Raw genomic sequence first — 26,689 nt, 5'->3', positions numbered from 1 at the left:
TGATTGATACAAAGCCAAATTTGTGACTGCCTGCATTACAAAGTCTGTAATTTGCTAATGAATTATGATAATAATCTTTCATCATACATGAAAGATTTAGACAAACAATTTACTAACTATATAGTTTGATCACAATTTTTGGGTTTGTACCCAGCCTTGAATCTACTTTATTTTCCCCAGCATAGATTTGCAGACCGAAGTGAACTTCTTTTTACCTTGTTTTGAAAGCAATAGTACTGGAAGTTTTGTAGAAATAATAGTGGACAATGGGAATGCTGTAAGTTGTATAACGAGTGTAAAACACCATCCTTAATGTATGTATAAATGAAACCACACAGTTTTCAACTAGAGAAGCATCACAGTGTGTATGGCACTGGGAGTTGTTTGAGACTTCATCTCATGACACAGAAGTAAATGGAAACAGATAGAGGTGATTCTCAGGTCAAACCTTCTTCAGGTATGGTGGAGATGAACTCTTTAAAGCAGAGCTAGATAAGGGCATAGGAGAAAACGAGGCTTGGAAAGAAAACAAAATCCTCCAGAAAAGGAGTAACTGCCACAAGATCCAGTCGACCTAAGCGAAATAAGTGGCTGCTTGTATGTCATGTCAGTGAACAGTCGATCTTGCACACTAAGGACCTTCTGAGGAGTGTGTTCGCAATAGGATGTGAGCACAGTATAAGCAGATCTCTTACATGAAATCTGCTCAATTCCAGTCCACTCAGGGAGTGGATTGTGCATGTTCTAACCAAAGGTTACTTCACAGTTCTGCAGAACTTGCTTTGGCATTGGGTATTTCACTTCTACAATAATGAGCAGTGTAGGAACAAGGAGAGGAGCTTTCAGTTCAGTGCCCTCTGACTCTTCTGTTTTGCACATAGACAATCATTTTCCTGCTCCTCTTGAGCTCAGTTCAGTGGATTTCAATTATTGGTCATTTTAATGTGTCCCCCCCCCCCCCCCCCCCACCCCCCAGAAAAGGCCAATGCAGAAATGAACACACATATCCAGTGATGCTGTTGTTGCTTTTGTGAACCTATTGACTTCAGTCTTCTCTGGCTTCACATACTGTTCTTCAGGGAATGAGTTATTTGGAGCAGTTGGTTTATTCACCCCAAAACCCACATGACTGCTCAAACTGACAGGTAAAAAGGTAGGAAAAAAAAACAAACAAAAAAAAATGGGAGTAAAGGCAAGAAAATAGAACGATACAACCAGCAATATCAAGAAAATATATGGGACAACCGGCAATATCAAGAGAATGCCTTCCAGAGCAAGAACTGGGAACATGGCCTTGTGAAAAGACAAGAGGAGCTTTGGGGTAGGTGCTGGCTGGAAAGGGTTTTGAACCATGAACGAAGACTTTTTGTTGTTGTTTTGTTACGTTTTTTGTGTTCTTATATTTAGTGAAATAGAACTATGTGACCCAGGAAAGAGTTCATTAATTATTTCTTATTGAATCAGTTAAAAAAAAAAGTATTAAGTTTGTTCAGGATATTTTTAGTCCATCTTCCTAGCTAATGGCAAGTGTGGAACAGTGCCATAAAGACTTAACCTATTTGAATTCATTATGTTTTGGAAGAGAAAAAGGTTATTAGATGATGTTTGAATTTCCTGTGGAAACTCTCACAGACTGTGCAGTATGCAGCATAAAATACTGCTTATGGTGACTCTTGGCATGACTACTCTGCAATGGGTTGAAACACACAGGAGATGCATTTTTTCACTTATACTTCCATTTACTGCTTCCCCTGGAAGAAGAATTTGACCACCTTTGTTTATGGAGTTATTTAAAGAAAAAAGCAAAGTTTCTATTAAAAAGGTTTCCCAGTGGTGTAACATCTGAAAATACTGTTTTGCACCATGGGATCAATGCAGATCCAGCCATTGCATCATAGATCTCCATTAGCAATTCACTTCAAAAAAGTCCTTTCAAAGTCTACCATTTGCCCAACTTACTGTGCTTTAGCTTGCATGATGGAGCAGTCCGAGTGTGCAAACTGAATTCCATTAGGATCAAACTGAGTTAGAAGATAAACAATTTATAAATTCCAACTTCTGAAAGACATTCAGTCCACAGGACCAGACCAGAAACGGTCACTAGTGAAAAACCAGCAACATAAAGGGGTGCTCATCACCACCTGGTTTTCTCTGCAGATCTCCTGCTGCATTGTCTGGTGAGCTAACGTAGACAGACATAGCCATAGGCTACAACTTAGTGTTTTGCAGGAAGATATGAGGAGTGTAAAGACATCTCCTGTGGCAACTCAAGCTTAATCTCAGTCTACTACTTTTGGTTCATCAAAAATGAAACTTTCACCCTACCTCAGAGAATGCCCTCGTGAATTTCCCTATTTTTCCTTGGCCTCATGAGACCCAGCCTTGAAATACTAAAATGGACCTTTCTGACTTGACAGCTTACCTTTTGCACCAGGGATAGAAGTTGCACCATAGTGTTTTGTATTACAAAAAAGGATGCTATTTCACCGTTCTGTTGCTGCTTTTTTGTGCAGAATGTCAAAGCTTCTTCACTGCTGTTAGTCATCCCTGCCCAAGCTGCCTGGTGGTCACAGTCCTCAGCTGTGTGCACTGGGGTTGTTCTCAGCTGCAGTGTAGCCTTTTCTCTGCCAGCCCAATGTCAATGCACAGAATAAAAAAGGAGCCAAGACCTTTTAAGCAGAATGGGTGAAAGAGACTGTTAGTTAAAGTTGAAATTGTCAACACAAAACTATTCCCAGGTAAATTTAAGCACTTCTTATGCCTCCCTACTTTTGAATTATTCAGGAATAAGTGCTTCTTGCCTCAAAAGAGGAACTTTTTGTGGGTAAGTGCAAACAGTTTGTGCAAGACACAAAGGGGGAGATGTTGAACTGAAATTCTGTGGTTACAGATAAACTAAAGATTACACACAAATATAGCTCAGAAGTTTTCTAAAATAAAGGTTATTCTTTTAGAGTTGCCAAGTTCAATAAAAAGTAACCTGTCATCAGAAATGAATGAAAGACATTTAAGAACACTAAAACCTTTCTCTTTTTGTTTCTCCTAAAATAAATTGCAGAGATATTTTGGGTGCTGCATGTGACCCTGATGCTGTGAATGAGATCACTGAAATGTTGTCAGTTCCTAGGATTCATGATTGTGTTCTCATTTCCTTTTGTTGGGATTGGAGTAAGGCATGTACGGTTACGCTGTGTGATACCAGCTGGTCAGGCTCATTGCCATTTTGTAAGTATGGCTTTCTAGGGAGGGAATATCACTTCCTAGCAGACAAATTGTAGAAAAATGTTAAAAGTCCATGTTCTTTGTATTCTTCTTTCCTTTTTTCTTTTTCTTTTTTTTTGGGGGGCTTATCTCTTTCCAATACTGTGAAGGTCTTGAGATATTTTTCTATGGTTTCAAATGACAGTATCACAGAATCACAGAATTGTAGGGGTTGGAAGGAACCTCAAGAGATCATCGGGTCCAACCCCCAACGACAGTAACATGAGAATTTTCAGGAGAGCTACTAGATACCAGATCAACTATGTATCCAGCTACTAGACAGATTTACCTTTCCTGGAGAGGAAGAAGAGTGGTGAGGGTTAAGGTCTGTGATGCACCAAATCTCTATGTTCTTCACATTTTTCCACCTGTTTCAAAGTAATATATACAAAGGAATAATGTCTCAAAAATTAAATTCTCTTAATTCCAAAAGAATGATCCCTAAATACAAAATTAGAGTCTCTAAATGAATGTGGGCTACTCTGCACTGTGAAAAAAACATTTCTTAACAGAAACTTTTTCATTGTGTCAGAAAATTGGAAGTCAGCTTATTGTATATATGAAATATTTGAACTTTTTTCTAAATTAAAGTCATATAAAGTAGATTTGGCGTAGAGTTTAGACTATGATGAAAGTCATATTTTCAACTGCAGTGTGAAGGAGAACATTTGGTGATCAGTGCTAGAGAGATTTTGCAATAAGGCGGCCTTTTCTGTTCCTATAAGTTCCCAGTAAGGCTACCTAAATTTGGGAAGCTACTTGCAGTTACTGTGTGGCGTGTTTTCTGTGAGAATATTGACAATCCAGTATGAGACACATAATCACAAAAATTCAGTTACTAAGTTTAGCCAATGTTTAACAGACTGCAGTAGGAATTGAGATGTTGTTAACTGAACTTTCTCATCAGGTGTTTTTGTAACAGAATCCTTTTCAATACCCAAAAAGGTATAGTTTTCCTTTTAGAGAAGTACATTATTAGCATTGTTTCATTACTTGTTTTTAAGATCAGCTTGAAGTGAGGAACACTAAAACTTGGAAATTAAATGTCTCTTCCAAACTGTTTGAAGTAGATGATAATTTTAGCATGCAGTCTGAAATAAGCACCAATCATCTCAAGACATTGCTATCAGAAGAGAACTGCAAATCCAATTTCAATTCTTTTTTTTTTTTTCTTTTTGCCTTGTTTCAGTTTATAGGTCAGATCTAGGGTTTGGCACTAAGGGACGAAACAGACTGAATTTTCACGGATTATTATATGAATGTCAAATGGATTTTTTTTTCTATTAATTAAATTGTTAGTCTTGGTGCTAGCATACATAGGTCAATAATATTGCACTTGCCTAGGATTTAGAATATATATTTTTACTTTTTGGTGTCTTTCTGTTAGTGTATATTTTACACACTGACTTTGCATAACTATGAGTATTCTTGTGGTTCCAAGGAGGAGCTGCTAGTATGGATCTGTAAATCAGTTGTTTTTTTAGCATCTTCGCAGGGAAAAAATATAGCAGAATAGCTGAATATGCAAAAGAGGAGCTTGTGATCCTATAACTTGTCAAATAACCATTGATGCAGTATAGCTGAGCAAACTGTTTCAGTGTGTGCATATACAGTACGTATTTCTCTCCAAATTAATATTTGCATTTGAAATACATGTAGTGCAAATACATGAAAAGTATATAACAATTAATAATATTTTATGTTTGATGTTTACATATTGTGTGCTCTGCATCTTTATTCTTAATGTTATCTGCTTCTTTAATCAGCTTGAATTAGTTCCAAGTGTATTGATTCAAAGAGATTTATTTATTACTTAGCTATTAAGTTTTGGTAGGCATTTCTATCCTTGAAACAGGTTAGGTTTGGTCAGTAGTTAGCTGGCATTTTCTGAGGTTGCCATTTATGATGGCCTTAGATTTTGAAGAGCAAAAACTTCTTTGTCACCGTTATGATTGTTTCTGAGTTGTAGTGGTGAGAAAAACTTAGAGAATATAACACTGATTTAGTAGTGGTTTCCAACTTAGACCTGTTATGTGCAAAAATGTTGCATAGCTTTAAAATGAAGGTGTACTTTAATCTGGTCTAGTTAAACCAGCATGAACTGCTGTGTGAATATTCTTATTTATCTGAAGGGCAGCTAGTTTTATTTTAAGATAAACAGAGTAGGAATTAGATGGACTTAAAGCAAAGTAAGGCCTTGTCTTTAGTGAGGAAAAAATGTTTTGAATCCTGTATTATTTAATATGTGATAAATAAATCATAGTAAAACCCCTGTGTTTACAAAACACTTAATAGTCATATACATGCATCTGATAGAGAGCAAAACTTTATTTCCTTCAGGAGTCTCATCTTCACTATGCAAGCAAATAGAAATTACAGTCTGTACTAAGACCAGCCCTCCTGGTTGTAAAGCAATAAAGTAACTCCAAGTGCTGTAGTGCCAAATGTGGAACCTGCAGGAAACCTTGCAAGCATGCCTTTTTGTCAGTACTTTTACCACGTTAATATATTGGGCTTAATGTTTTCCCTCTAGAGACACATGTACAGGTGTGTAAGTAAGGATTTTGAAGACCTTTTATGGTCTCCATTGTATGTAACAAACAATTATTACCTTCACCATAATATTGAGTTAAAAAAAAAAAAAAAAAGTGGCACATACTTTAGACATTTCAGGTCCCCTCCTGGATTTCTTTCCACAGTGACTTCTCAGAGTGTTTGTTTTTTTTTTGTTTTTTTTTTAAAAAAAAGCCTTGTGACTTTTTTTAAAGATCTTTCTCAATTACTTGTGTTATTTTGTTCTCCCATTTGTGAATTATGACTAACATACTGTAATGCAATTGGAATAAGAAGAAAAAGTCAGTTTTGTACTGCTTTCTTTGATTGCTTGGCAACTTAAATGTAGTGTTACACTAGAAATTACTAGAAAGTTCTGTGTTCATATCCTTCATAAATGAAAACTTGCTTACACTTAAATTTCTGCCAATATGCTGGGTTCATTTTAATCACTGGTGAAACGATGATTTCCTGGTTAACTTTTTTAGTTCTTTGTCAGTTTAGTGATAAATGTCGCTGTTATTTAATAAATGTGAAAATACCACATTGTGATGTTCATGGTGTTTTGGAGAAGTTCAGTGTTGCAACAGTTTTTCTGTGACCTAAGGGAATGAGCGAGAGAGGTGGATCAGTGTCTGTGCAAACTACAAATAGCTGTATTCCCAAAAAGAACCTGAGGATAACTTGTTTTTCCGGTAATTTTATCAAAAACGAAGACCTTGCAGCATTGTAAATTTAGGGCCAATTCTGCCTTCCCATCTGCTTGTGCAGATGAGATGTTGGTCCCTCAAAACTGCCGGAGGCCTCCCTCTGGGAGCCGCGGCCTGCTGCCCCCTCACAGAGGTGCTCCCCGAGCTTGAGGGTGGCAGAGGGAGGAGGCGAGGATGAGCTCTTCTCAGCAGCCGTCTGCTCTCAGACTTCTGTTTCGGATCCTAGCTGGGAGTCAGTGTCATTTTAAAGCTGTGTTTAACTCCCTGTCATCCTGCTCCCCTCTGACTCCCCATGTGCTGCTTTGAAGACAGCCCCTGGGGTCAGCGGCTGCCTGCCTTCTGCAGGAGCTGAGCCGCCCCTCGGAAAGGGAGCCCGAGAAGCAGCGCAGAAACAAGAGTCAGACAGACCTGTCAATGGCTTTTTCCTCCCCCCGAGTGTTAATTGTGGTCACAAAAGTTAAGTGCTTCTGTAAAATTAACATCTTGGTATTACATATTTATTTTCCACCGTGTAGCTTCAATGTCAACCTTACTCAGCAGACAAGTCAAAACAAGAATATTTTTTCTAACTGCTGTTAGAGCAAGTCTCAGCCTGGGATCTTAGAAAATCACAGTGTTCGTTCTGGTTAGCAGCTAATAGGAAACAATAAAGATTTAGGGTTCAGAATTTAATTGGCACTGATGTTGATGCAGGAAGCACAACAGCATACAGTTTACTCTTGTGAAGCTTTATTGATTCTTTTTTAAAAGGAAAGCTCTGATGAAAGTAAAAAGAGGCGTTTAATTTGCAAGTATTTCTACACTGTTTTTTTTCTGAAATGTAAATGCGTTTGTATCTCTCTCTATCGCTCACAGTAAATATCCCTCAAGATCTCCTGATTGAGAGGTAGACACTGGAAAAACAAAAGCATAATATCATTTCTACTGTTCAGCTGATTCATTTGGATGAGATTTGGGCTTTCTTGCATACGCCTTGGATTTACATCTTTTCTAAGTCTGATGTGCATTTGGAAGCATTTTAAACTATTGTGACATTAGCGTATCATCAAAATCTTCATCCCAACGTTTAATCTTACAGTGACCAAATTTGTAATACCACTCTTGAAGAGGCGATGATATGAACAGGAGCTATCTTTTTGCCATTGCCTGTAGACTAAAGACTAGAAAGAGATTTTTTTTTGTCACTAAGTCAAGTGACCTTTTGAACATCAGTGAGCAACTGAGGGTATTTCTTCAAGTACAGATTCATCCGATGCTTTCAGAATCTGCATTAAGTCAAACATATGCTGCAGTACTAGCTACACAGACCTCTGAATGACTTCCATGGCTTCCTTGCAAACCATGATAAATGTTGAGTCCTCAGGGCATTGTCATTGGCACAGCCACCATAGATGTATTCATAGATGTATTCAATAGCTGATATCTCAGTCTCTGCTTTCAAAATGCTTGCTTGTTTGTTGTTGTTCCTTTTTTGGAAAAGACTGACCTATTTACCCTTCAGTCTGATCGGTCCCTTTCCTCCATAGCGTTGGTGACAGATTACACACATTTCTTTTGGTCTGGATTTACAATTTCAGATGCCTGTTTCTGTGACACTATTACCAGCAGCTCTTAGCTTTTTGTTGGCTTTCTGCCACCTCTGCAACCTTTTTTCCTGCTGCTCTTCAGGAATTCGTTTTCACAAGACATCTGCAGGCAAGCCTTTTTTGGGTCTTCCAATCCATTGGGCTTTAATAATGGCCTCTTGTTTCTGTAAAATCCTCTTTCCTTGAAACTATTCCAAATATCTAAAATGTCTACAATCTGAAAATGCGTTTCTTTTAAAATAGGGGGTCTGAATGCTTTTGTTTTCACATTCATGGGAGCGTTTTGATGTTACTGACCAGGTTTCACTGCTCGAGGAGGTCAGTCGGTCTGTGGTTCTTAACCTGCTGGATTCCTCTTTGTACACCACAGCTCACCTCTTGCCCAAGAGCTACTTTGGGTTCTGAATGTGTCAGGACTGCTGTTCATGCAGGCGTTACTGGAGATCTTGGCAGATATCCTTAAAACCTTCTAGGTTGCAGTTAATCAAAGCTGATCTTTTAGTTCCAGAAACAACAAAAAGTGGCATTGTTATTCCAGACCTAAATGTGCTATTCCTGATCTTTTCTCTTTTTAGCCTGCCTACGAGATGCATGCTTGATCCCCTTAAGTGCACCTCTAATTTTCTCCTAAGTGTTCTCACATAGATCATGAAAAAGGTGATTCTGATTTCACTGTCCTATTGAAAACAATTTTAGATCCAGGGCATCCTCTTTTCACTGGTGACTGACCAGCAGAATGTCCCAGTCTTTCTTTAGGTTTCTGGCTTGTTCCCGACAGACTATAACTGGTTCCTCTTCCCCGTCTCACAGCTATGCATCTCATGACGTGTGTGGGTGCTTTTGGGGTTAGAAGGTGCTTGCTTGTCTCCTGTAAAGCTGTTTGTCCTAAGAATTAGAAGTAGTCCAGGAGACTCACCAAAACATAGTTAAATGACTGAGTTTTTGGTAAGTGTCTAGATCATTGTCTCTCATGGAAATTTATTCCTAAGGGGTATTGCGTTATTTCCTGGATCTGTAAGTGCAGAGCTCTCAGCTCTCTTAGCCACTAAATACATCTTTGTCACCTCAGCCCCTTCCCCATTAGTAGAAGCGAGGAAGGTTACAGCTCAAAACAGAACTTCATTTGCTGTTAAATAACTGTCCTTTCTGCTCAGAGCCTTCATTTGCCATTGTTGCGGCAAGATTTAAAAAAAAAATATTTTGAAGCATGTGAAAAAGAAAGACTTGGTATAACTTTCTTGTTGTAACTCAATAATAAGATAGACCGCACAGGAGCAATTCATTACTCTTTGCCTTTCAAGCACTTAAAAGAAAAACAGAGCTGAAAATATTTCTTTGGGAGATACTGAAATACCTCATTAGATCTTTCTTTTTTATTGGCTACTGAGGTGATAATTCTGTAACAGGAAAGAAAGCGAGGGTAAATTTTGCTTTGATATATAAAAATGTGTTAATTTGAGCTGAATAGATTTTTTTTCTGATCTCAATATTTGTTATCTGTGAGTATTGTTTAGTAATACAAAGTTTCTACTTTTATTTTAGAGAATAAGTAGGATGGGGAATTCGCTAGTTCTCTGCAGCATTGAAGGTGTTTTTGGAGAAATGAGTAGCTCAGTTTCTAATAATTTTCTTCATTAAGTGCAATAGTGCTCACTGCTCATTTAAATTATAGGGTTGCATGTAGAGCTAAGACTGAAGAATGCAAAGAAAATAATATATATGTTTAAACAATGAAGGTAACCTTTATTTAAAACTTTGTTTCAGTGAGATGGCAGGTTTGTACAGAAGAATAGTGAAAATGGCCAGAACAGCTCAAGTTAGCATTTTCCTAAATGGGCCTTACATTTTCTGTTGTTCTGCAGCATATAAACGGCAAGCTTTCTAAGACTGAAATCTACAGTAGAGGTAATTCCCTGCAGTGTTTTGGTCAAACACTAATGAAATTGCACTTATCTTACATTCAGGAAATGGTGAGCCCTGTCTTCATGAGATGGACTTGGTTATTTCAGCAGTGCGTGGTTTCTGTGTTGCTCGAGCTATTCCACTCTCTCAGAAGGCTACCATTGAAGCTGCAGTGAATAAATTCTTGTTGCATTGGGAGAGACTGAATTGTGCAGTCCTCTGACTAGTCCAGATAATGTAGTTTTCTTTTTAAAATATTTGGAATTTTAAAGGGAAACATGATTTCTGTGTTGTGGACTACTTAGGATTTTTAATTTAACCAGTTCAATTCTGGTAACCAGTATCTTTAGGAAGAGTACCTGAACTACAGGTTGCACGACTGGAGCCTTAGTGTGTATATTTCAAAAATATATAAATAAATAAAAATTATTAAGCTGTTTAAATTCTGAAAGTTCTGCCTTAAAATGTAGCATAAGTGATCCTAACATTTCTTAGATTTCTGCCAGTTGTTGCTGTCTTGCCCAGGTCCTGAAAGGTTTCTGGGTTATCTTCCTAGTCAAACATTCCCACTAATAGAAGTACCATTTGAATAACCTGGAAATTTGCAGGGAGTGAGAACAAATGGCGACATACCCCTTCTTAAGAATTTGAGTAGACATTCTGAATTTTTCTCTTGAATGTTCAGTATTAAAAGATGAATCTGGTGAAAGAACCCGTAAAGTTTTCCCTGTGATGAAGAAAGCTCTTCTCTAGACAGTTTCTGTGACTATTTTTTTGTCATCTTTTCTGTCATAATGGCAGCCCGAGCATGGATGTGAAGCAGCTTTTGGCAGGAATGTGCCAGTATGTCTTGGATAAAAAGGTTAGGTTCAGTGAAATAAGACTTCTCTTCTTCATGAAATGGATGATGCTGCTTGTAAAGAAAGCTGTTTCATTAGAAAGGGTTCCAGCTTATTTTTATGTCCATATTTTTCTATCAACCAGTTTTATAAGTTCCTGTTATTGGTTTTGTTTCTCATTTTCTGGTAACACTTTTCCTTTTCTTTCATGTGCAGAACTCAATCTTCAGGTTTTCCAGTGTTGCTCTCAGCTTTCTCTGTTTATTTTAACTGTTCCTTATATTTTTCTGTTACCTGATAACTTCAAATAGAGAACAGGAGTTGGAAGTAACCCTTTAAAGCCTGAATAAAGGAAAAACGTTTTTTGACAACACAAATCTTACTCATTTGATCTCGCCTTCATCCTTTTTGTATTCCACAAATGTATGTGACTCCTGTACATCTACCACTAGTTCAAGTGATGACTTGTTTGTGGAAAGACTTAGAGAAACTAAAGAAATATGAGCCAAAGAGGGGTCTTTGGTCAGGTTGCAGGTCTTCTTTTCAACTCTGTTCTATTTTTTGAAGGCATATGTTTAAACATATTTAAATATACTAAAAATATTATTATTCATGAAACCAAAACAAAATTGTACAGCCTCTTTCAATGAATATAGAAGATATTCAGATTTCACCTTTGCCCAATTCATTTTGTTAACAGAATCTCATCTCTGTTTCACTCACAGACCTACTGTCTTTAACTTTTTAAAATTCTGGTGAAGATCAATTTTCACCTTATCATGGAAGAAGAAGACAGCAGTGTAGTTGACAAATACGTACAGATGTTAATGATAATCATTCTTGTCCCTTATTCTCAAAACTCTTTAATATGTTTTCACCTGTACTGTGACTGCTGTTGAAGTGCAATCTGTGTCAATAAAAAGAAATGAAAGAGGCAGAGGTCTTTATATATTTTTAGTTCCTTTGTTGAAAAATAAAAAAGGCAAATTGAATATCTGATTTCTTATCTTTTTATTTTCTTGATTTATTAATTTATTTATTAAAAACTATTTCATATTGACTTTGCGAATAATCTAGTTCTTACAAGATGTTATAATACACTTCTGAAAGCTTGAAAATTGTTTCCAATGAAATTCTATTTGGGACACAGGTACAGGGAAGCAGTCCTGTAAAGTAGTCTACTACTTTTATTCTATGAAGTATAGAGGGAAATATATAATTTTTGTACATTTTAAATATGCTCTAAATGAAAGACTTATCTTATTAAGTAAATGGGGGTGTTTTTTTGGTAGAAGATTCCATAGTTAAAGATGTAAACCTGCAATTTCTTGCTTCTATAGCACAACATAGTTCAGAGCTGAGATTAGAGAAACCCTGTAGAGTGGCTAATACTCGAGGGCATCCCCAACTAGAAAAGTATGTGAATTTAGGCATGGGAGGAAGGAAGGATCTGCTTTAAATTTAGTGTAGGGTCACTGAATCTTAATGATAGATTAAACAAGGGAGGTGGAATAATGAATAGGGGTATGCAATGTGTAGCACTAATACCAGAAGTCCGTGGTTTTCACTGGTTATTTAATGTCTTTTCCCATATGTTTCTGAATAGAGCAGGTTATGGCAGGGATGAGCTAAGGAATAGCTTTGTTAGTGAGTTGTTAAATAGGCTGAATTCTCTTTTTTTTAAAAAAAAAAAAAAAAAAAAAGTATATGTATATTGGAGAGGTGCTTGTTAATAGTATAATCAGGCACCTTATGTGTATATATCTTAAATGTAGCAGTATTAGTAACTAACTTTATTACTAACTGATGTGTGTAGGTGAAGTTCTGAAAATAGACTGTTCAGGTTGTCTGCATAATTTTATTTTCCAGTGTGAAACTGACAGTCATTTTTTGGGTAAAACAGATATGAATTTCATATTTTTTCTGGATACTGTTGATGTGAAGATAAGCCCAAAAAGAAGTGGCAATTTGGTAGACATGAAAATGAGATGAAGAAATACCAGACTTTTTTTTTTGTTAATAAGAAGCTGAATAACAGCTCAGTAAACCTTGTTTTATAATTAGTTTAACTTGAATTTAAAATAATATCGATACATCATCTGTTGAAACTCAACCACATAAAATAATTTATTATATTTTATACTTATGGTGACCGAGAAAAATACCACGGTTCACTTTAGTGCTGGGTACTTATTGATTTCTCACATGTAAGAGTCTGCCACCTACTCAATACCAACAACCTAAGCAAGGTTCAACTAAGCAAGTCAATCGTTGAGTTATTGGTGGGCTTCTGAGTAAACCCATGTCTTCTTTTGTGTAATAAAGATACCAGCAGGTTTTTTTAGAGAAAACAAGATTTGCATATCATTTCTCTCTTGGGTTACAAATGCAATTGTAAGCTCCCTAGAAGGTGCAGTGCAAGTCAAACTAATGGATTTGTCCTGTCATTCCAACTCTACAGTATTGGTGAAATAAGTACAATGTGTGAGACCTTTCAGATCTGTGGCTCTTCTTCCTTTTTAGATGCATCTTGTTGTCTGGTACTGGAGGCAAATGGACTGCAGAGAGAGCCTATCAATCTCTCTAACAAGCAGCAGACTTGCTGGGATCTTTAGGTGTAAAAGTGGTGGGAAGAAAGAGGTAAAGCACTGAAGCTGAAGGAGTATTGGAGGATTTCTCTGCAGTGTAGTACTGCACAACTCTCTGCACAGTAGTTCTGCTTTGCTTCACAAGATATATTTCATATAATGTCTAAATTTAGCAAGTAACTTCAAACTGGCCATTTTGAAACATTTGAAATAGGTTTTATGTTGTCTCTAGTATCAGTTAAATATGCTCTCATATAAATATTTTATCAGTTGTCTAGAAATGAGATTTAAAAAAAACACATGACAAAATAGTGACTTCATGATTTGTCAAATTGAAACAAGGATGCTTGCCACTTAAAATAAGGATCTTCTCTTAAGCACATGGGATTTAGGCATTTTATGATACTTTGAAACAGAATCAGATTTTATCCTGAAACATGTTCAGGAAGGAGTGGAAGAAGACACTATCAGTGAAATACATCAAGAGCATAAGTCTTGGTAGCATAATCTGAGATTTTCTGGAGAAAGTAGGATTGAGTCTCATTGGATCAAAGTGAAAAGAAATTTGGAAGAGGAAATTTTTTTTTCCTTTTTTCAATATGAATACAAATGGTGGTTTTTTTTTTTTTTTTTTTTTGCTATAATTAAATGCAGCAAAAAGGGAACATCTAACGTCCATTCATCTTAAATGGTAAAATAAGTGGTCATTTTATTGATATGACTGATTACTTTTGAAACATATATGCAAATGCACAAATAGGGAAGTGATGAAAGAGCAATACATGTATTTATCATGCTTTGGCTGTTGCAAGCCAGTTTCTTTTGAAATGAAGGTGAAGGCGTTTGTCATCAAATAAATTCGTCTAAATTCAGCTTTCGTTCAGAACATGACAGCCGTGAAAACATAACAGATCTACTCTCCACTGCAAGAATCACATCCTCTCTCTCTCTCTCTCACTTCTACTAATAATTCATGCCCTAGAAATAATAAATATAGTAGTAATTCACCGTGCTATAGCTCAGTAAGTCAATTATTTCCTTAAAACAGAAAAATACAGCCACTATAAGATACAGGAAAGTATAATACAGACTTTTGCTGAGGAGTTCACGCAATAATTCCTAACAAAGGAAATGAAATAGACTGAAAGGCAGGAGCTGCAAAATTACACTTGTTTGCATAGTAATCTGAATATATGCACGTGATATGGACAGACTGGGATGAAACCTATGTGACGTGCAAATTTTTTCATACTTTCTAACCTTTGCTTATATTTTCCAGTTACCCCATAGTGGCTGTGGCTTCTAGCCTTGGCTATGGTAGGTCTGAGGGATGTTGGGATGCACAGAAAGTGTATTTAGTAAAGTGTGTTTTCATACCTATTTTAAGTAGCTTGAATTAGAGGTACTGCTCTTGGTCATGCCCTTAACTTCATGATTGGTAAATGTTAAGGTATATTTTTCTCCCAGTTACTGATTTCATCACTGAAGTAATCTATTAGGAATATATGTAAAGTCTCCAAGTATGCAGACCATGTACAAAATTTTTGTCCCTTGGCTCCTGGCTCCCTCTCTTTCATGAGGTTAGCCCAGATGCAAACTGTTACCCTAGTACAGACTGTTATATTTAATAGATAGCTGTTTCAACTAGTGGCTTTCGTATGACTATTTTTTTAAGCTCCGAAGATACAGAACTGATCTTACTAATTATGCTTGTCTACTTGCAGTGGTCTTCTAATCAGTCATTCATGGCTTCTTCCTAGAGATATCCTAATTCAGCTTGTATATTCTGTATATTCAGGTGAGGTGCTCTGTCTGGCTTCAGATCTGCTACAGCTGCACATACTGCTGTAGAGAATTTCCATCGTGCTTTTGAAGCAATCTGAAATCTGCTAAAAGGTGGTAAATAAAAGCAATGTTTTCTATAGCAAAACAAATGTCTAATTATTCCTAACAGGTATGGGATTTTGCATGAGTATGGACTTCCAGAGTTGTCCTGCTGATTTTAAAGGGGACTTAAAATGTTAATTTTGAATGGGGATAAAATCCTTGGCATTTGGCAATTTATCAACGTTTTAGGACATAAAAGGAGATAGACTGTAGCATTAGCAAGCTCTTTTGGTAACTTTCCTGTGGCAGATTAATATCCTTCCTTGGGGGAACAATATTAGAGACTGTATTTGTCCTTTATTTTGGGTGCTTTGTCAAAAGAGCAGTTGTCTCCTGTTAGTGACCTGGTAATAGATGACTTAATATCACTTGCCTGTTCTCTTTTATAATGCACATGAAGGTCAGTTAAAAGAGCCGTACCGTTTCATTTGTATTATTAATAAATACGTTTTCTTAAATGAACATGTCTATGGAATGGAGAAGGAAACTAGGACTTCAAAATGTATCTCCTCTGTGTCAGCACACTATTTAGAACAAAACAAACCCGAAAGACTTCAAGTATTATCATCAGTTTTATTTTGTTAGCAGAAGTCTTTAAGGCATTTTCAAACTAATTCATAAAATTGTTTTGCCACTAAGTCTTTGTTGTTTGATCTCTTTTAACCCTAATCACATCTTCCTTTCAATTTCTAATGTCACAGCTAGCTCACGCTCTTAATTCTTTCATGCCCTATTTCAACCTTATGCTTGTGTACTGCTAAAAAGATTTTTCTTTTAATACTCATATCTCTTGCCTCAATTTCTTAAAGATGTGTTTTTTCCTTCTTCTGTAAGAATTTGTTTCTTCTTCTAAGTTTCTATTAAAAAATTCAAAGGGTCATGCATTTTTAAATTCAGAGGGGATTATCACAATTAGGTCTCCTAGGCACTACAAGCAATGAATCATAATAATTATGTAGGCTGAACCTTTGGGGAGTGCAGGCCATATAGCTGCAATCAGTAACTTCTGCATCAAGTTCATAAGATTGTAAGTTGCATTTAGCTGTAACACTCTTCTAGAAGGATATCTAGTTTAGGTATTTATGGATGGAGATCAGCAAAGAGGCCTTTTACTCTGTAAAATTAAAATGCGCATGTATGCTGGCAGAAAACGATGGTTGAAACAACATTTTTAATGCAGTTAATTGCATACAGAATTCAAATTTCTCTCAATATAGATATATAGAAATGTCTCCGCTATGCTATCACAGATCTCACTATCCATGACTTCATTATTCTTCTCTTTAAAATTTAGCAAGCAATTATCTTTTTTTTTAATAAACAATTCTTATTAAAGGTGTTTCACTGTATCTTGCACATCCTGCATTGCGTATGTGTTTGACATTGTGTGGAAGTTTCTGATATTCAAATTTCTGATATTCATGCTCAGTATCCTTAGTATGTCCAGGTAAGAGATGGTGAATGAGCAAAATGAGATGTGTAGTGAATATAGCCAAACATTTGTGACTTGCTGCAGCCAAGGAAGAGGGCAGATCCAAAGCAGTGGCAAAAAGTGGTATCTGGTAGCTTGGAGAGCTCAGATTAAGTCTGGTGGAGAAGTTGGGGCAGGAGGTGGCGGTTGGAAAAAGGTATTTTTGGATCAGAACATAACTTGCTAAAGCTTTGAGGGGGATATCCCATGTCCTTGGGATATCCATCTTTTTAGATTATACTATAGGTATGTATTTGGATCAGGTAATCTGGAGGAATTCACATAATAATGATCAGTGTAATGTTTAATTGAATCCTTGTTCTTATTTTCTTTTTCAAAATGTGCAGTTTTAATATACAAAAATATACTGGTATTACCCACTGGATTTTTTGTAGATTGTGGGATTAAGATGTTAAATTGGCAGAAAACTATTAAAAAACAAAATAAAAAAAATAAAGTGACATCCAAGATTGTTTGATTTGAGAGAGGTTTAAATATGAGTTCCAAATAGTGAAATCAAGGATTATGAAGTATGAAAAATTGTGAAATCTATGAAAGTAATTTATTCATGACATTTTTGTTGCTGAACTGAAATTGCAGGATGCTTTTTTACAAGTATTTACAAAATGTGATGAACTTTAAATGTGTTATTTAAGTCTAAGTCATCTGGTAATGCCTTCACTATAGATGGGCTTCTGATAACAACTGTTACTTAGGGGTAACTTACAGGTATTCTAAATCTATTTGAATAAGTGTTATGGTTCACAAATACAGCTCAAAGGCGATATAAAGGGAGTAGGTAATCTCTCTCTGAAGGTGACATTCTGTCAGCTGTAGACAGAACATGGCCAAGTAGCTTACAGGGAAAAAATACAGTTTTTGGAGTTTAGGACACTTAAATTTTGCCGATAATATTTTATGTAAGTAATTTGGACTGTATCCAGCCCTCAAGAATCTGCTTCAGTAAAATTAAATTAAAATTTTTGTTGAATTTTCCACACTGAATTATTCAGCTTTCATTCTTTGCTGTGTTCAAGACATGTTTAATGACTCAGTGTAATGGACCCGAATCTGGGGAAACAAATCTCTAAGTGCTTTGTTGGGGACCAAAAAAATCCATATGCCTTTCTAGAAGACAGGTATTCTGGAGAGTTTGTTCTCATGTCTAGTATTCTGTTTTCCTAAATTAGATTTTTTTTTTTTCCTAAAAAGTTATGGTGAATCATCTCTCTAAGTTTGTTGTCTCCGTGCAGATTTTTTTTCTCCTGAAAATTTTCCCTTCGCCATTTCAAAATACGTAACAGCAAGATAATGCATTAACTTCACGTCCGCCTATTCAGCCACTTAAATGTACTTTCAGTAGTTACCTGTTTCTCCTTGCATCATTACTCAAACTGAAAATAGCGTGGATTACTTATTTTAAATTACTAATTTCTTCCTTAGACATGGGAAGCTCTTATTCCACATTTCCAACAATTAGTGGCAAAATTTATGTACTTCAATCTCTTTTCTAGATATTGCAATTAAAGATTTAGAAGCATCAAAAATGCATTTGTTGGTTAAAGCTTTAGCTTACTGAGGAAACTTTAAAATGATAAAGTGAAAGATAAAGTATTTTGATTAGAAATATATATTTTTTTCCTTCAGATTACAATAGAGTGAATTGAGTAAATACGCAAATGGAAATAGTTATTTTAGCATCATGAGTCTTCCTTGGAGAGTTTCAGTGCTTTGCAGTTGTTGAGAAGCAAACACCAGTATTTTATAAAGTCTGATTCTGACATCTTAATTGACTAACTGGAAGCATTACAGAATTTAAACTTCAGTCAGCTGTTAGAAAGTTATCATTTCATGTCTTTAGAGATGCGGTACTGCTTGTAAAGAAAGGGCTAGTAACGTGCTATATCCTGCTTGTGGCTAGCTGGCTAAAATACAAAATACTTTCTCTGTTTTGGCTCACTTTTTCTCTCCTAACCTCTTCCATTTCTGTCCTGCTTCTTTACTACTCCTGTGGAGCACATGTGTGCAGCAGCTTGTGGCAGAGGTGTTGGTTCAGAAATTCTTTCTCTACTCTCACATCCCTGTATCTCTAGTAGTTTTAGGTAGTCCACAGGTAACAGAAATTACCATTTTATCTGCCCCATCTTCTGTGTTCAGAACTACCGATAACATCAGTAGCCTTTCAGCCTCACTGCTTTATCACCTCTGACACTTCCCTGTGTGTAGAAACCTGGAGATGCGGTGTCCCTGCTTCCCGTGAGTTGCTGCCAGAGCCGTGATGCTCTCCACTATCTGTCCTTGGAACATGTCTGTTCTTTGGCTGAGGTGTTAAAGGCTTTCCTCTGTAGTCGTGATGATTATCACTTCAGCCATTTTTTCCCTCCTTTTTTTCTTTTTTTCTTCACCAAAATGCTTTTGCTTACTTTGCATTTCTTCCTGTCACTGCCCCATCCATATCATTGCTGTCCCCTGAAAATTGTACTTGCTTGTCTTGGCTAATTCTCTGTTATAATGTCAAAGTCAAGATTCTCGTTTTGCTATCAAAGCCCCATGCAACCTTGCTCTGTCTGCGTCTGATCTAATTTCCCTGCATCCCCCAACTCACATTCCACATTCCTCACAGTCCTCTGACTTTATTGCTCCTTTTGTCTTCCTTTCATGCACTCATTTTTGCACTGTCTTTCATGCTGCCTATGTGCCTGGAACAGTCTTTAGCATCTCAGCCAATTTACAGCTTTGCATAAATTATATTTAATAATAAGACTAACAAAAGTTCATTATCTACATTATTTCAATTAACTTTGTACCTGCATAAGCAGAAAACAGCCTGAGGGAAACTACTGTTAAACTTTGTTGTGATTTGTTGTGATTCAAAGATACAGATTCAGGCACGACACTTCTTTGATGATTCAGCATATTTAATTTTTTTAAACAATTCTGTAGGTGTTAGACTTTTTAACAGTAAATTTCGGGTTTTTCTAGTTCAGAAATGTGAAAAAAGCTTTTTACTCCTCATATGTGAAACCACCAGCAGGTCGTCATCATATAACCTGGTACAGAATTCTCACCCTGTTATCTATTTATCTATTTTATTTCATTTCATCCTTACTAAAATAGATGTGGAAAGGCTTTGAATGTTGCATTAACTTCATCTCTGAAAAAAAAAAAGTATCTTCTGTGTTTAACCCTGTTTTTTAAAGGAATATTCTTACTTCCTAAAAAAGCAGTGAAAGGTAAGAAAGTAGGACTCAGCCTGTATCTGGGAATTTTTCTCAGTCTGGCTACTTCCACATACAGGTTTTTAGAAACATCTTTTAATATGCTGACTTTGTTCTAATAGCAGAGAAAATGAGTAAAGGTAAAACTTCATGTGCTTCTCCAGCACCTGGTACAGCTGCAAGTCAGGGCATTCTGCAGGAATTAATTATACTTGCATAAAAATTCATCTGAAATATTTTTTTTTTCATTCCATTTAAACACTTGTATTGATACTGTTCACAGCTGAATTGAGGAACCAAATAAATGCGCCTCTAATTTGTTTTTAAATAATTTAGTATATTCTGGAGATTATAATCTGAGAGGGGTGGCTGCCATAGTAATGTGCCAGTCACCACGGCGTCTGAGCATTATGAAAAGAAATTCTGCGCTACACAAAGACAATACCACCAATTAGTATTTCTAACTGATCAAAGCTGGGGAACCAAAAAGTTTGCCAATAAATGTAGCTCAGTGGATGGCACTGGAAGTTAGTTAGATTTACATATACTTACAAAGATTTCAGTCTTCCTATAGACACCATGGGAACTTTTTAAATGCAAGTTTAACAGACACTTCTTCCACTCACTGTGCAAACTGAAATTTTTTCAGTTGCGTGAAGAATGTGGCCATAGGTTTTTATTTTGCCGATGTAGTGAAGAAGCGTTTTATGCTTATGTTTGAAATGAATATTTATTTTCTCTTCACATATTTTTTTAATTTTAAACTGAAATTGAAACAATTAATGAAGAAAAGGGAGCTTCTGTAATTGATTATTAAATGTTTCTAGTTTCTAAAACTTTCTCACTCTGCTTTCTTGATACTATTCTCATTACCAAATAAACCTAAAATTTAAGTTATTTTAAAGCAAACCTATTTTATCTTAAATAATTGTGTCTTCTTGTTTGAAATAGGACTACTTTGGCAAGGATTCAAAATCCAGCTATGATTTTAACCCAAGCAGTTTATTTAATTAAACATTACTCCAATAAGTTTTGCATGGTCTCCTGCCCGACCAGCCCTGTCTAGAACAACTAGTTTATCCTGCGACGAGTTGCTCAACAGATGTCATTCTGGTAGAATAATGCAGCAGAATACTTGTGCCTTGGCTAAAATTACTTCAACTTTGATCACTTTTGTTCAGCACATCAGTCTGGCATTGTGCTTTATACCAACATAACACTTTACCCCGAGCATGCCTTTCAAGCTTAGAATAGCAGAGGAATGTTATTGAATTCAGTGCAGTTACAGATAAGTTAATGAAAGAAGGGAAATACTGTTTTTTTCATAATGCTTTTCTGTTGTGCTTTGGAATTAAAAGGGAATTTGAGGAATGTGACTTCTGAGTTATTTATTTTTACCTCTGAAGACTTTTTGAAAACAATGTAATGTCGTTCTATTGATCCCATGTTTCTGTAAATAAGTTTCACTTGTTATTTCAAAATAGCTCTTTTTAGAATTTAATATTGGGAAAATACGACTTTTTAATGTGTAATTGGAGAACGGTTATCTCACAGAGATGCTTTATCCTGGTATTTACTGCAGGAAAACTAAAATAGCAAGAACCATATTCTTGTGATCACAGCTCAGTATTGTTACATGTTGATGGGATGTTGTGGGGTCAGTACTGAGTAATGACATCTCTTTACCTTGATACTACTGTGAAATGAATACTGCACAGCAGGCCAGCCTCTTGTTAAGAAGCACTGAAGAAAGGCTGTTTGTTTTGAACAGTAGGAATGAGATCATACACCAAGTTCTATAGAGTTCTGTCTTCCATAATTCCATTTTTCACAGGTGCGTGTGTGTGCATACACACATATATACAAAGATGCTGTATATATGTATATTTGAAATGATTTAAATAAATGTTTTTTGTAGTTAAGCTATATTTGTATTTTTAAGGCATGACATTCTTAAATATGAGGAAGCACTAATACAAAGTACACTTTAATGACTTAAAAATATATCAGTATTCTGTCTGAAACAAAATAATGTTTTTGGTTTATTTTTTTAATTAAAATATAGCTCTCAAAATTTTGATTTAAATGTAGTTACCAGATCAGTCTCCCTGCCAAAACTTCTGAACAAAACCAACATTAACAAAAATGTTATGTGGCATATATGTAACATACCATTTACGAGGAATTTTTGTAATTTCCAGTTGACAAGTAACCAAGTGAAAGGCTAAAGAGGTCATCAGAATATGCTGTTTGCAATAATAGTCCTGGCATTTGCTTCAAGTCAAGTCTTACCCATCTGCCTTAATATCTTTTGGTTTAATGTGTCAAATACTTGGTTATTCTGTCTGCTGGCATCAGACTGTGTGGCCTCGTGGAGCTGGGAACAGGACACAATTTGTGACTTCCTGAGATGTTCTGCTGAAATGTTATGTCAAATGTTAGTAAAATGTATCAAACCTAATTTTTATTTATCTGAAAATGTTCTTTTGGCTGTTGTAGAGGTTGTTGAGGTCTTCACTTAGAAATGAAAGTAGATCTGTGAAGGCAAGGGAGGACCACACGTTCCTGTGTAGCAGTTTAATAGAAAAATCAAAACCCAGCAGTGTTTGCTGTAAGCCTTGCATTGGTCACAGTTCTGGTGGGGCAACTTTCACGTGTGCTTGCTGCTTCTGCAATCCCTATCTTATATTATTATCTTATTATCTTTGTATAGGTATTATACAGAATTTGAGCTATCACTCACTAGACAAGTACAAAAATACTTTTCTTTTGTTGAGGTTTTAATAAGTGCTCATCACAAAACTTCTGATGAAATGCATCAGTTCTTTTTTAACATGTGTTAATGTTTTTGAGGGAAGAGTTTTCCGTGCTTACCATGCTTCGTTAACAACAAATTCTGAGTGATATTTTATATTTTTTTTTCTCTTTAGCAGTTTGTTCAATTGCTTATGGCAGCACTGTACTTTAGTAGTGTTGCATGTAAACCTCTGAAACAGATCTGAACCTTTGACTGTTGGAGGAACCCATTTTACAATAATTGGAAAAGAATCAAGAAGTTTGTAATTATGGTGAAAATGATTGTTTGCCTATATGCTTTTGATGGTACAAGTCCTGATTTTCTTTCCCAGGTAAAGCGGAATGTGTATGACCTAACTAGTATCCCTGTCCGTCACCAGTTGTGGGAAGGCTGGCCTCCTTCTGCCACAGATGACTCAGTAAGTAGCTTTGGTTCTCATTTCATTTCTTGCTACAGATAGCTGATTTTAGCTGTATTTTGATCAGAATCGCACAATGACTTTTATTGACCCATATACATATGACAAAGCTTTTTATTGAAAGATGCAAATACTAAGTTATTGGTTACTGAAGCACATATCAGTAGAAATTATTCACATGTATCAAATTCAGTGTATGTTTTAAACTACGGGAAGTCATTGTCCCTAGACTGAAGCAAAATTGCACATAATTTTGAAAGTTGAGAAGGACTATTGCAGGGTTCAATCTTCAGGAAAAAAATCCCATTCTTTACATATATTCTGAGTAATCAATTCGTGGATATGCTTAAGCACGCGTCTGACATTAAACAGGCAGGTTGAAATCAGTGGAGAGTATCTTCTTTGGTTCTTGTAGAACCAGTAAGAATATATCAACATTTGCAAGATTGCATTTTGAAACTGTAAGTATTATGTATACAAGATGCTTCAATTTTAAAACATATTTAAAAGCATTTATTAGTACCATTATTTAGAAATAGAGTGTAATATTAGCTGAGATTAACGTACCCTCAGTAGCGGAATTAACTATAGAGAATTGCCTACAAATTCATGAATCTGTGGGATTTAACTGCAGAGTTCTGTTAAACATTAGACTTAATTCCTTGAATGGTTGTCCCTACAGCATATTTTACATCATATCTTTCAGTTTTGCTCATTTTTTTTTCTGGTAGTTCCTACTGCCAGCTGGTGAGGTTCACCTTTATTTTTAGGTTTCTTTTGTTTTTGTTTTTAAACACATAATTATGTAGCTTTGTTGTATGCAGATGTCAAGACAGTGACCTGAGAAAAATACAGAAAAACTTGAGTACTTTCATTTTTATAGAATCGCATATTTGAACTAAGTCTATATCCTGAGTATGCTACAAAATGAAGATGGAGTTAGGATTTGCTGTTTCTGTATGTTAGCATTATCTTTGATGCATTACTTTCTACTCTCCTGTCCTTTTCTACTCCACTTTTTGTAAAAGAAGATTTGCTGTTTGTACACAATTGCTGTGTTTTTTTCCTCTGGGTAAAGGATTTATGCAAATTAAAAAGAAAAATGCAAAAACTGTCCAAATTTCTAGTATAATTGTTAAATGTCTGTAGTAATGTTTGCAGAAATAGTAATTAGGTTTGAGAGAGGTGGGTTAATCTTTGTCCATGTATTCAAGAGCATATACAAGAGTATAGATATAAGATCTGAAATAACAGCATGTTGTTGTGTGGTAATTAGTCTTTGAAACTTGGATCCGTTTTAACATTTTATTAGTTTACATTAGCCCAGAGAAGAATTGGAAACTCAACCCTTCTAATCTGTTTTCCCACAGCTGTTAGGAAAAAACAATAAATGATGGGAAAATTTTTCTTTGAGTAGGATATCTTGCATATGTAAAACTCATAAATCAGTTTTAAGTCTGTTTTTGCAAGTGACATTGTTGCAGGTGAATTTTTCCCCTTTTCATCTTTAATGAAATCGGTGAATGTTGAGTCATCTGCTCCAAAGCAGGAGAGTCCTCAAAGCTCACTGCTAGAGTCTGCCGCAGCTGAGACTCGTCAGCTGTGTAAACAGATTGGAATGTGTTACCAACAAAAATATAATTAATTTCTGTCTAAAATTAGAGGCAGTAGCTTACTATTTATAAAGATTTAATGCTAGCAATGACTATCTGCACGTTTTTTCTTCTGCATGCTGGAAATATTCAGCAATAATTACTTAAGTAATAAGTAGTGATCTCCCTCGTTAAGTGACAGATTTTTTAAAACACTTTTCCCATCGTTTTTGTTTGCTGTATTGTATAGTGCACAGTCACAATTAAAGAGTTAAAGACTTGATTAAAATACTTTTTCATTTACATTTTATGCAGCATAAGAAATACTTTGTAATACCACAGGAGGTTTTTCAGTGCAGTTCTCGTTAACCTTTGGCTTAGCAAACAGGACAACTAAATAGACTTGGCATAATTGGATTCCTGTATCATCTTGAGTCTCTTATGAACCTGACAGACTACGGTCTTCTGACATTATCAGGAAATTTAGTGGAGTCAATAGTCATTTAAAACATTGTTGCTTCGTCTCCCCTCAGAGTTAAGATACGTTCTCTGCTTGTGCTACCTAATGAAATATGGGATACTGTATGAATTGTCAATAACTCTTTTGCACGCTTTCACCAGGGAAATAGGTACCAAAACGTCCCCAAGTAGGAGAATGTTTTCATGCTGTGACGCTTTAATTGTGAGAAACAAGGCGTACATAGTCTCTGGAAATCTCATTTCACCATTCAACAAAGACACGTTTTTAGCTTTTATTGTGCCTGAATAACTTTAACACCGTGAATTATGTCTGTTCTGCTCATTAAAGTTCAAACAATGTCAATGTATGAGTTTAAAATATTTTTTTAACAAGTTTACATAAGTAAAACTTAAATTAAGTCTTTAATATTAATTAATCTATTTTGGAGGTATGTCATCAACTGATGCAGTGAAGTCTTGAAAATTATCCCAGAAAATTAAAAATAATTAATTTGATTTAAATAGGTTCATGGTTTGTTCTCAATCTTTGTTTATTTTGGATATCATGACAACCTGAATGTTACTGAACTTATAAAACGAAATGCGTTTTTGAATTTTTAGTGAATTATTCTGGCTTGGTTTTCATTTTCTTTGTTGCATTGGCTGAACTTCTAAAAGTCCACTGGTAATTACTGCTGTTGTTGAGTGGAGCAAGTAACCTTCTAGTATGTATGAATAAAAAGAAAGTGAGATCAGTAGTAGGCAGTATTTTAGTTACAGTTTTAAATGGAAGCATTATGATTTTATTTACATAAGAGCAGATGATTTTTTTGGATATCAGCTTTACAGATGTATGTCTAAGGTAAAACCTTTTCCCACTCGAGGTCACTTTTTACTTTATTTCAGTAGGATGAATTTTTTGTCCTGGATCTTTCTGTTGTTTGTTTGGTAGCAGAGAACACCAATGCCCAGTATGGGAAGGAGAGAGGTTGCTTTTGCTCTGCTTTTGGTCTCTGTATTAAAGGTAGAACTTTATCCTTATTCATTGTTTTAAGTCATTTCCGTGTAGTGATGCAAAGTGCGTACTTCTTCGTAAGTAACAATACCCAACTTGTCCACATGGAATATATTTGTACATGAAAAAGTTGTAAAACTTCTAGAATGAGTTGGGGGGTGGGGAAGGGAGAAACAAAGACAGAAAACAAAGCACCTGGTGGTGTAACTGTGCCCATGTGTGCAGGATCCATCCAGGGGACCTCCAGCATCTGTCCTTCCACCAGCTGCTGCTAGTGCTTTGTTTCCCTGACCACTACTGTTAACCAGGACCTCATATCCTCATTTCAGGACAAGTAACCACACTTCATTGTACAGATATGCCAATGAATGTTAGTTTAGGCAGGAGCAGGTC

The 26,689-nt window shown here is 35.8% G+C and overlaps 1 protein-coding gene across 1 annotated transcript in view; it reads left to right on the top strand.

Annotated features, from left to right (window-relative positions):
- FAF1 (Fas associated factor 1) overlaps positions 1-26,689 on the top strand; it is a 161,281-nt gene that overhangs the window by 56,383 nt on the left and 78,209 nt on the right. The window contains exon 8 of the mRNA XM_035537385.2: positions 23,144-23,230. Coding sequence (XP_035393278.1) covers positions 23,144-23,230 — 87 coding nt within the window. The remainder of the gene's footprint in view (positions 1-23,143; positions 23,231-26,689) is intronic.

Source organism: Cygnus atratus, chromosome 8 (genome assembly GCF_013377495.2).
Source record: "Cygnus atratus isolate AKBS03 ecotype Queensland, Australia chromosome 8, CAtr_DNAZoo_HiC_assembly, whole genome shotgun sequence".
Taxonomy (NCBI): Eukaryota; Metazoa; Chordata; class Aves; order Anseriformes; family Anatidae; genus Cygnus; species Cygnus atratus.
The sequence above is the reverse complement of the archived record's forward strand: the minus strand, read 5'-3'. Positions and strand labels throughout refer to the sequence as shown.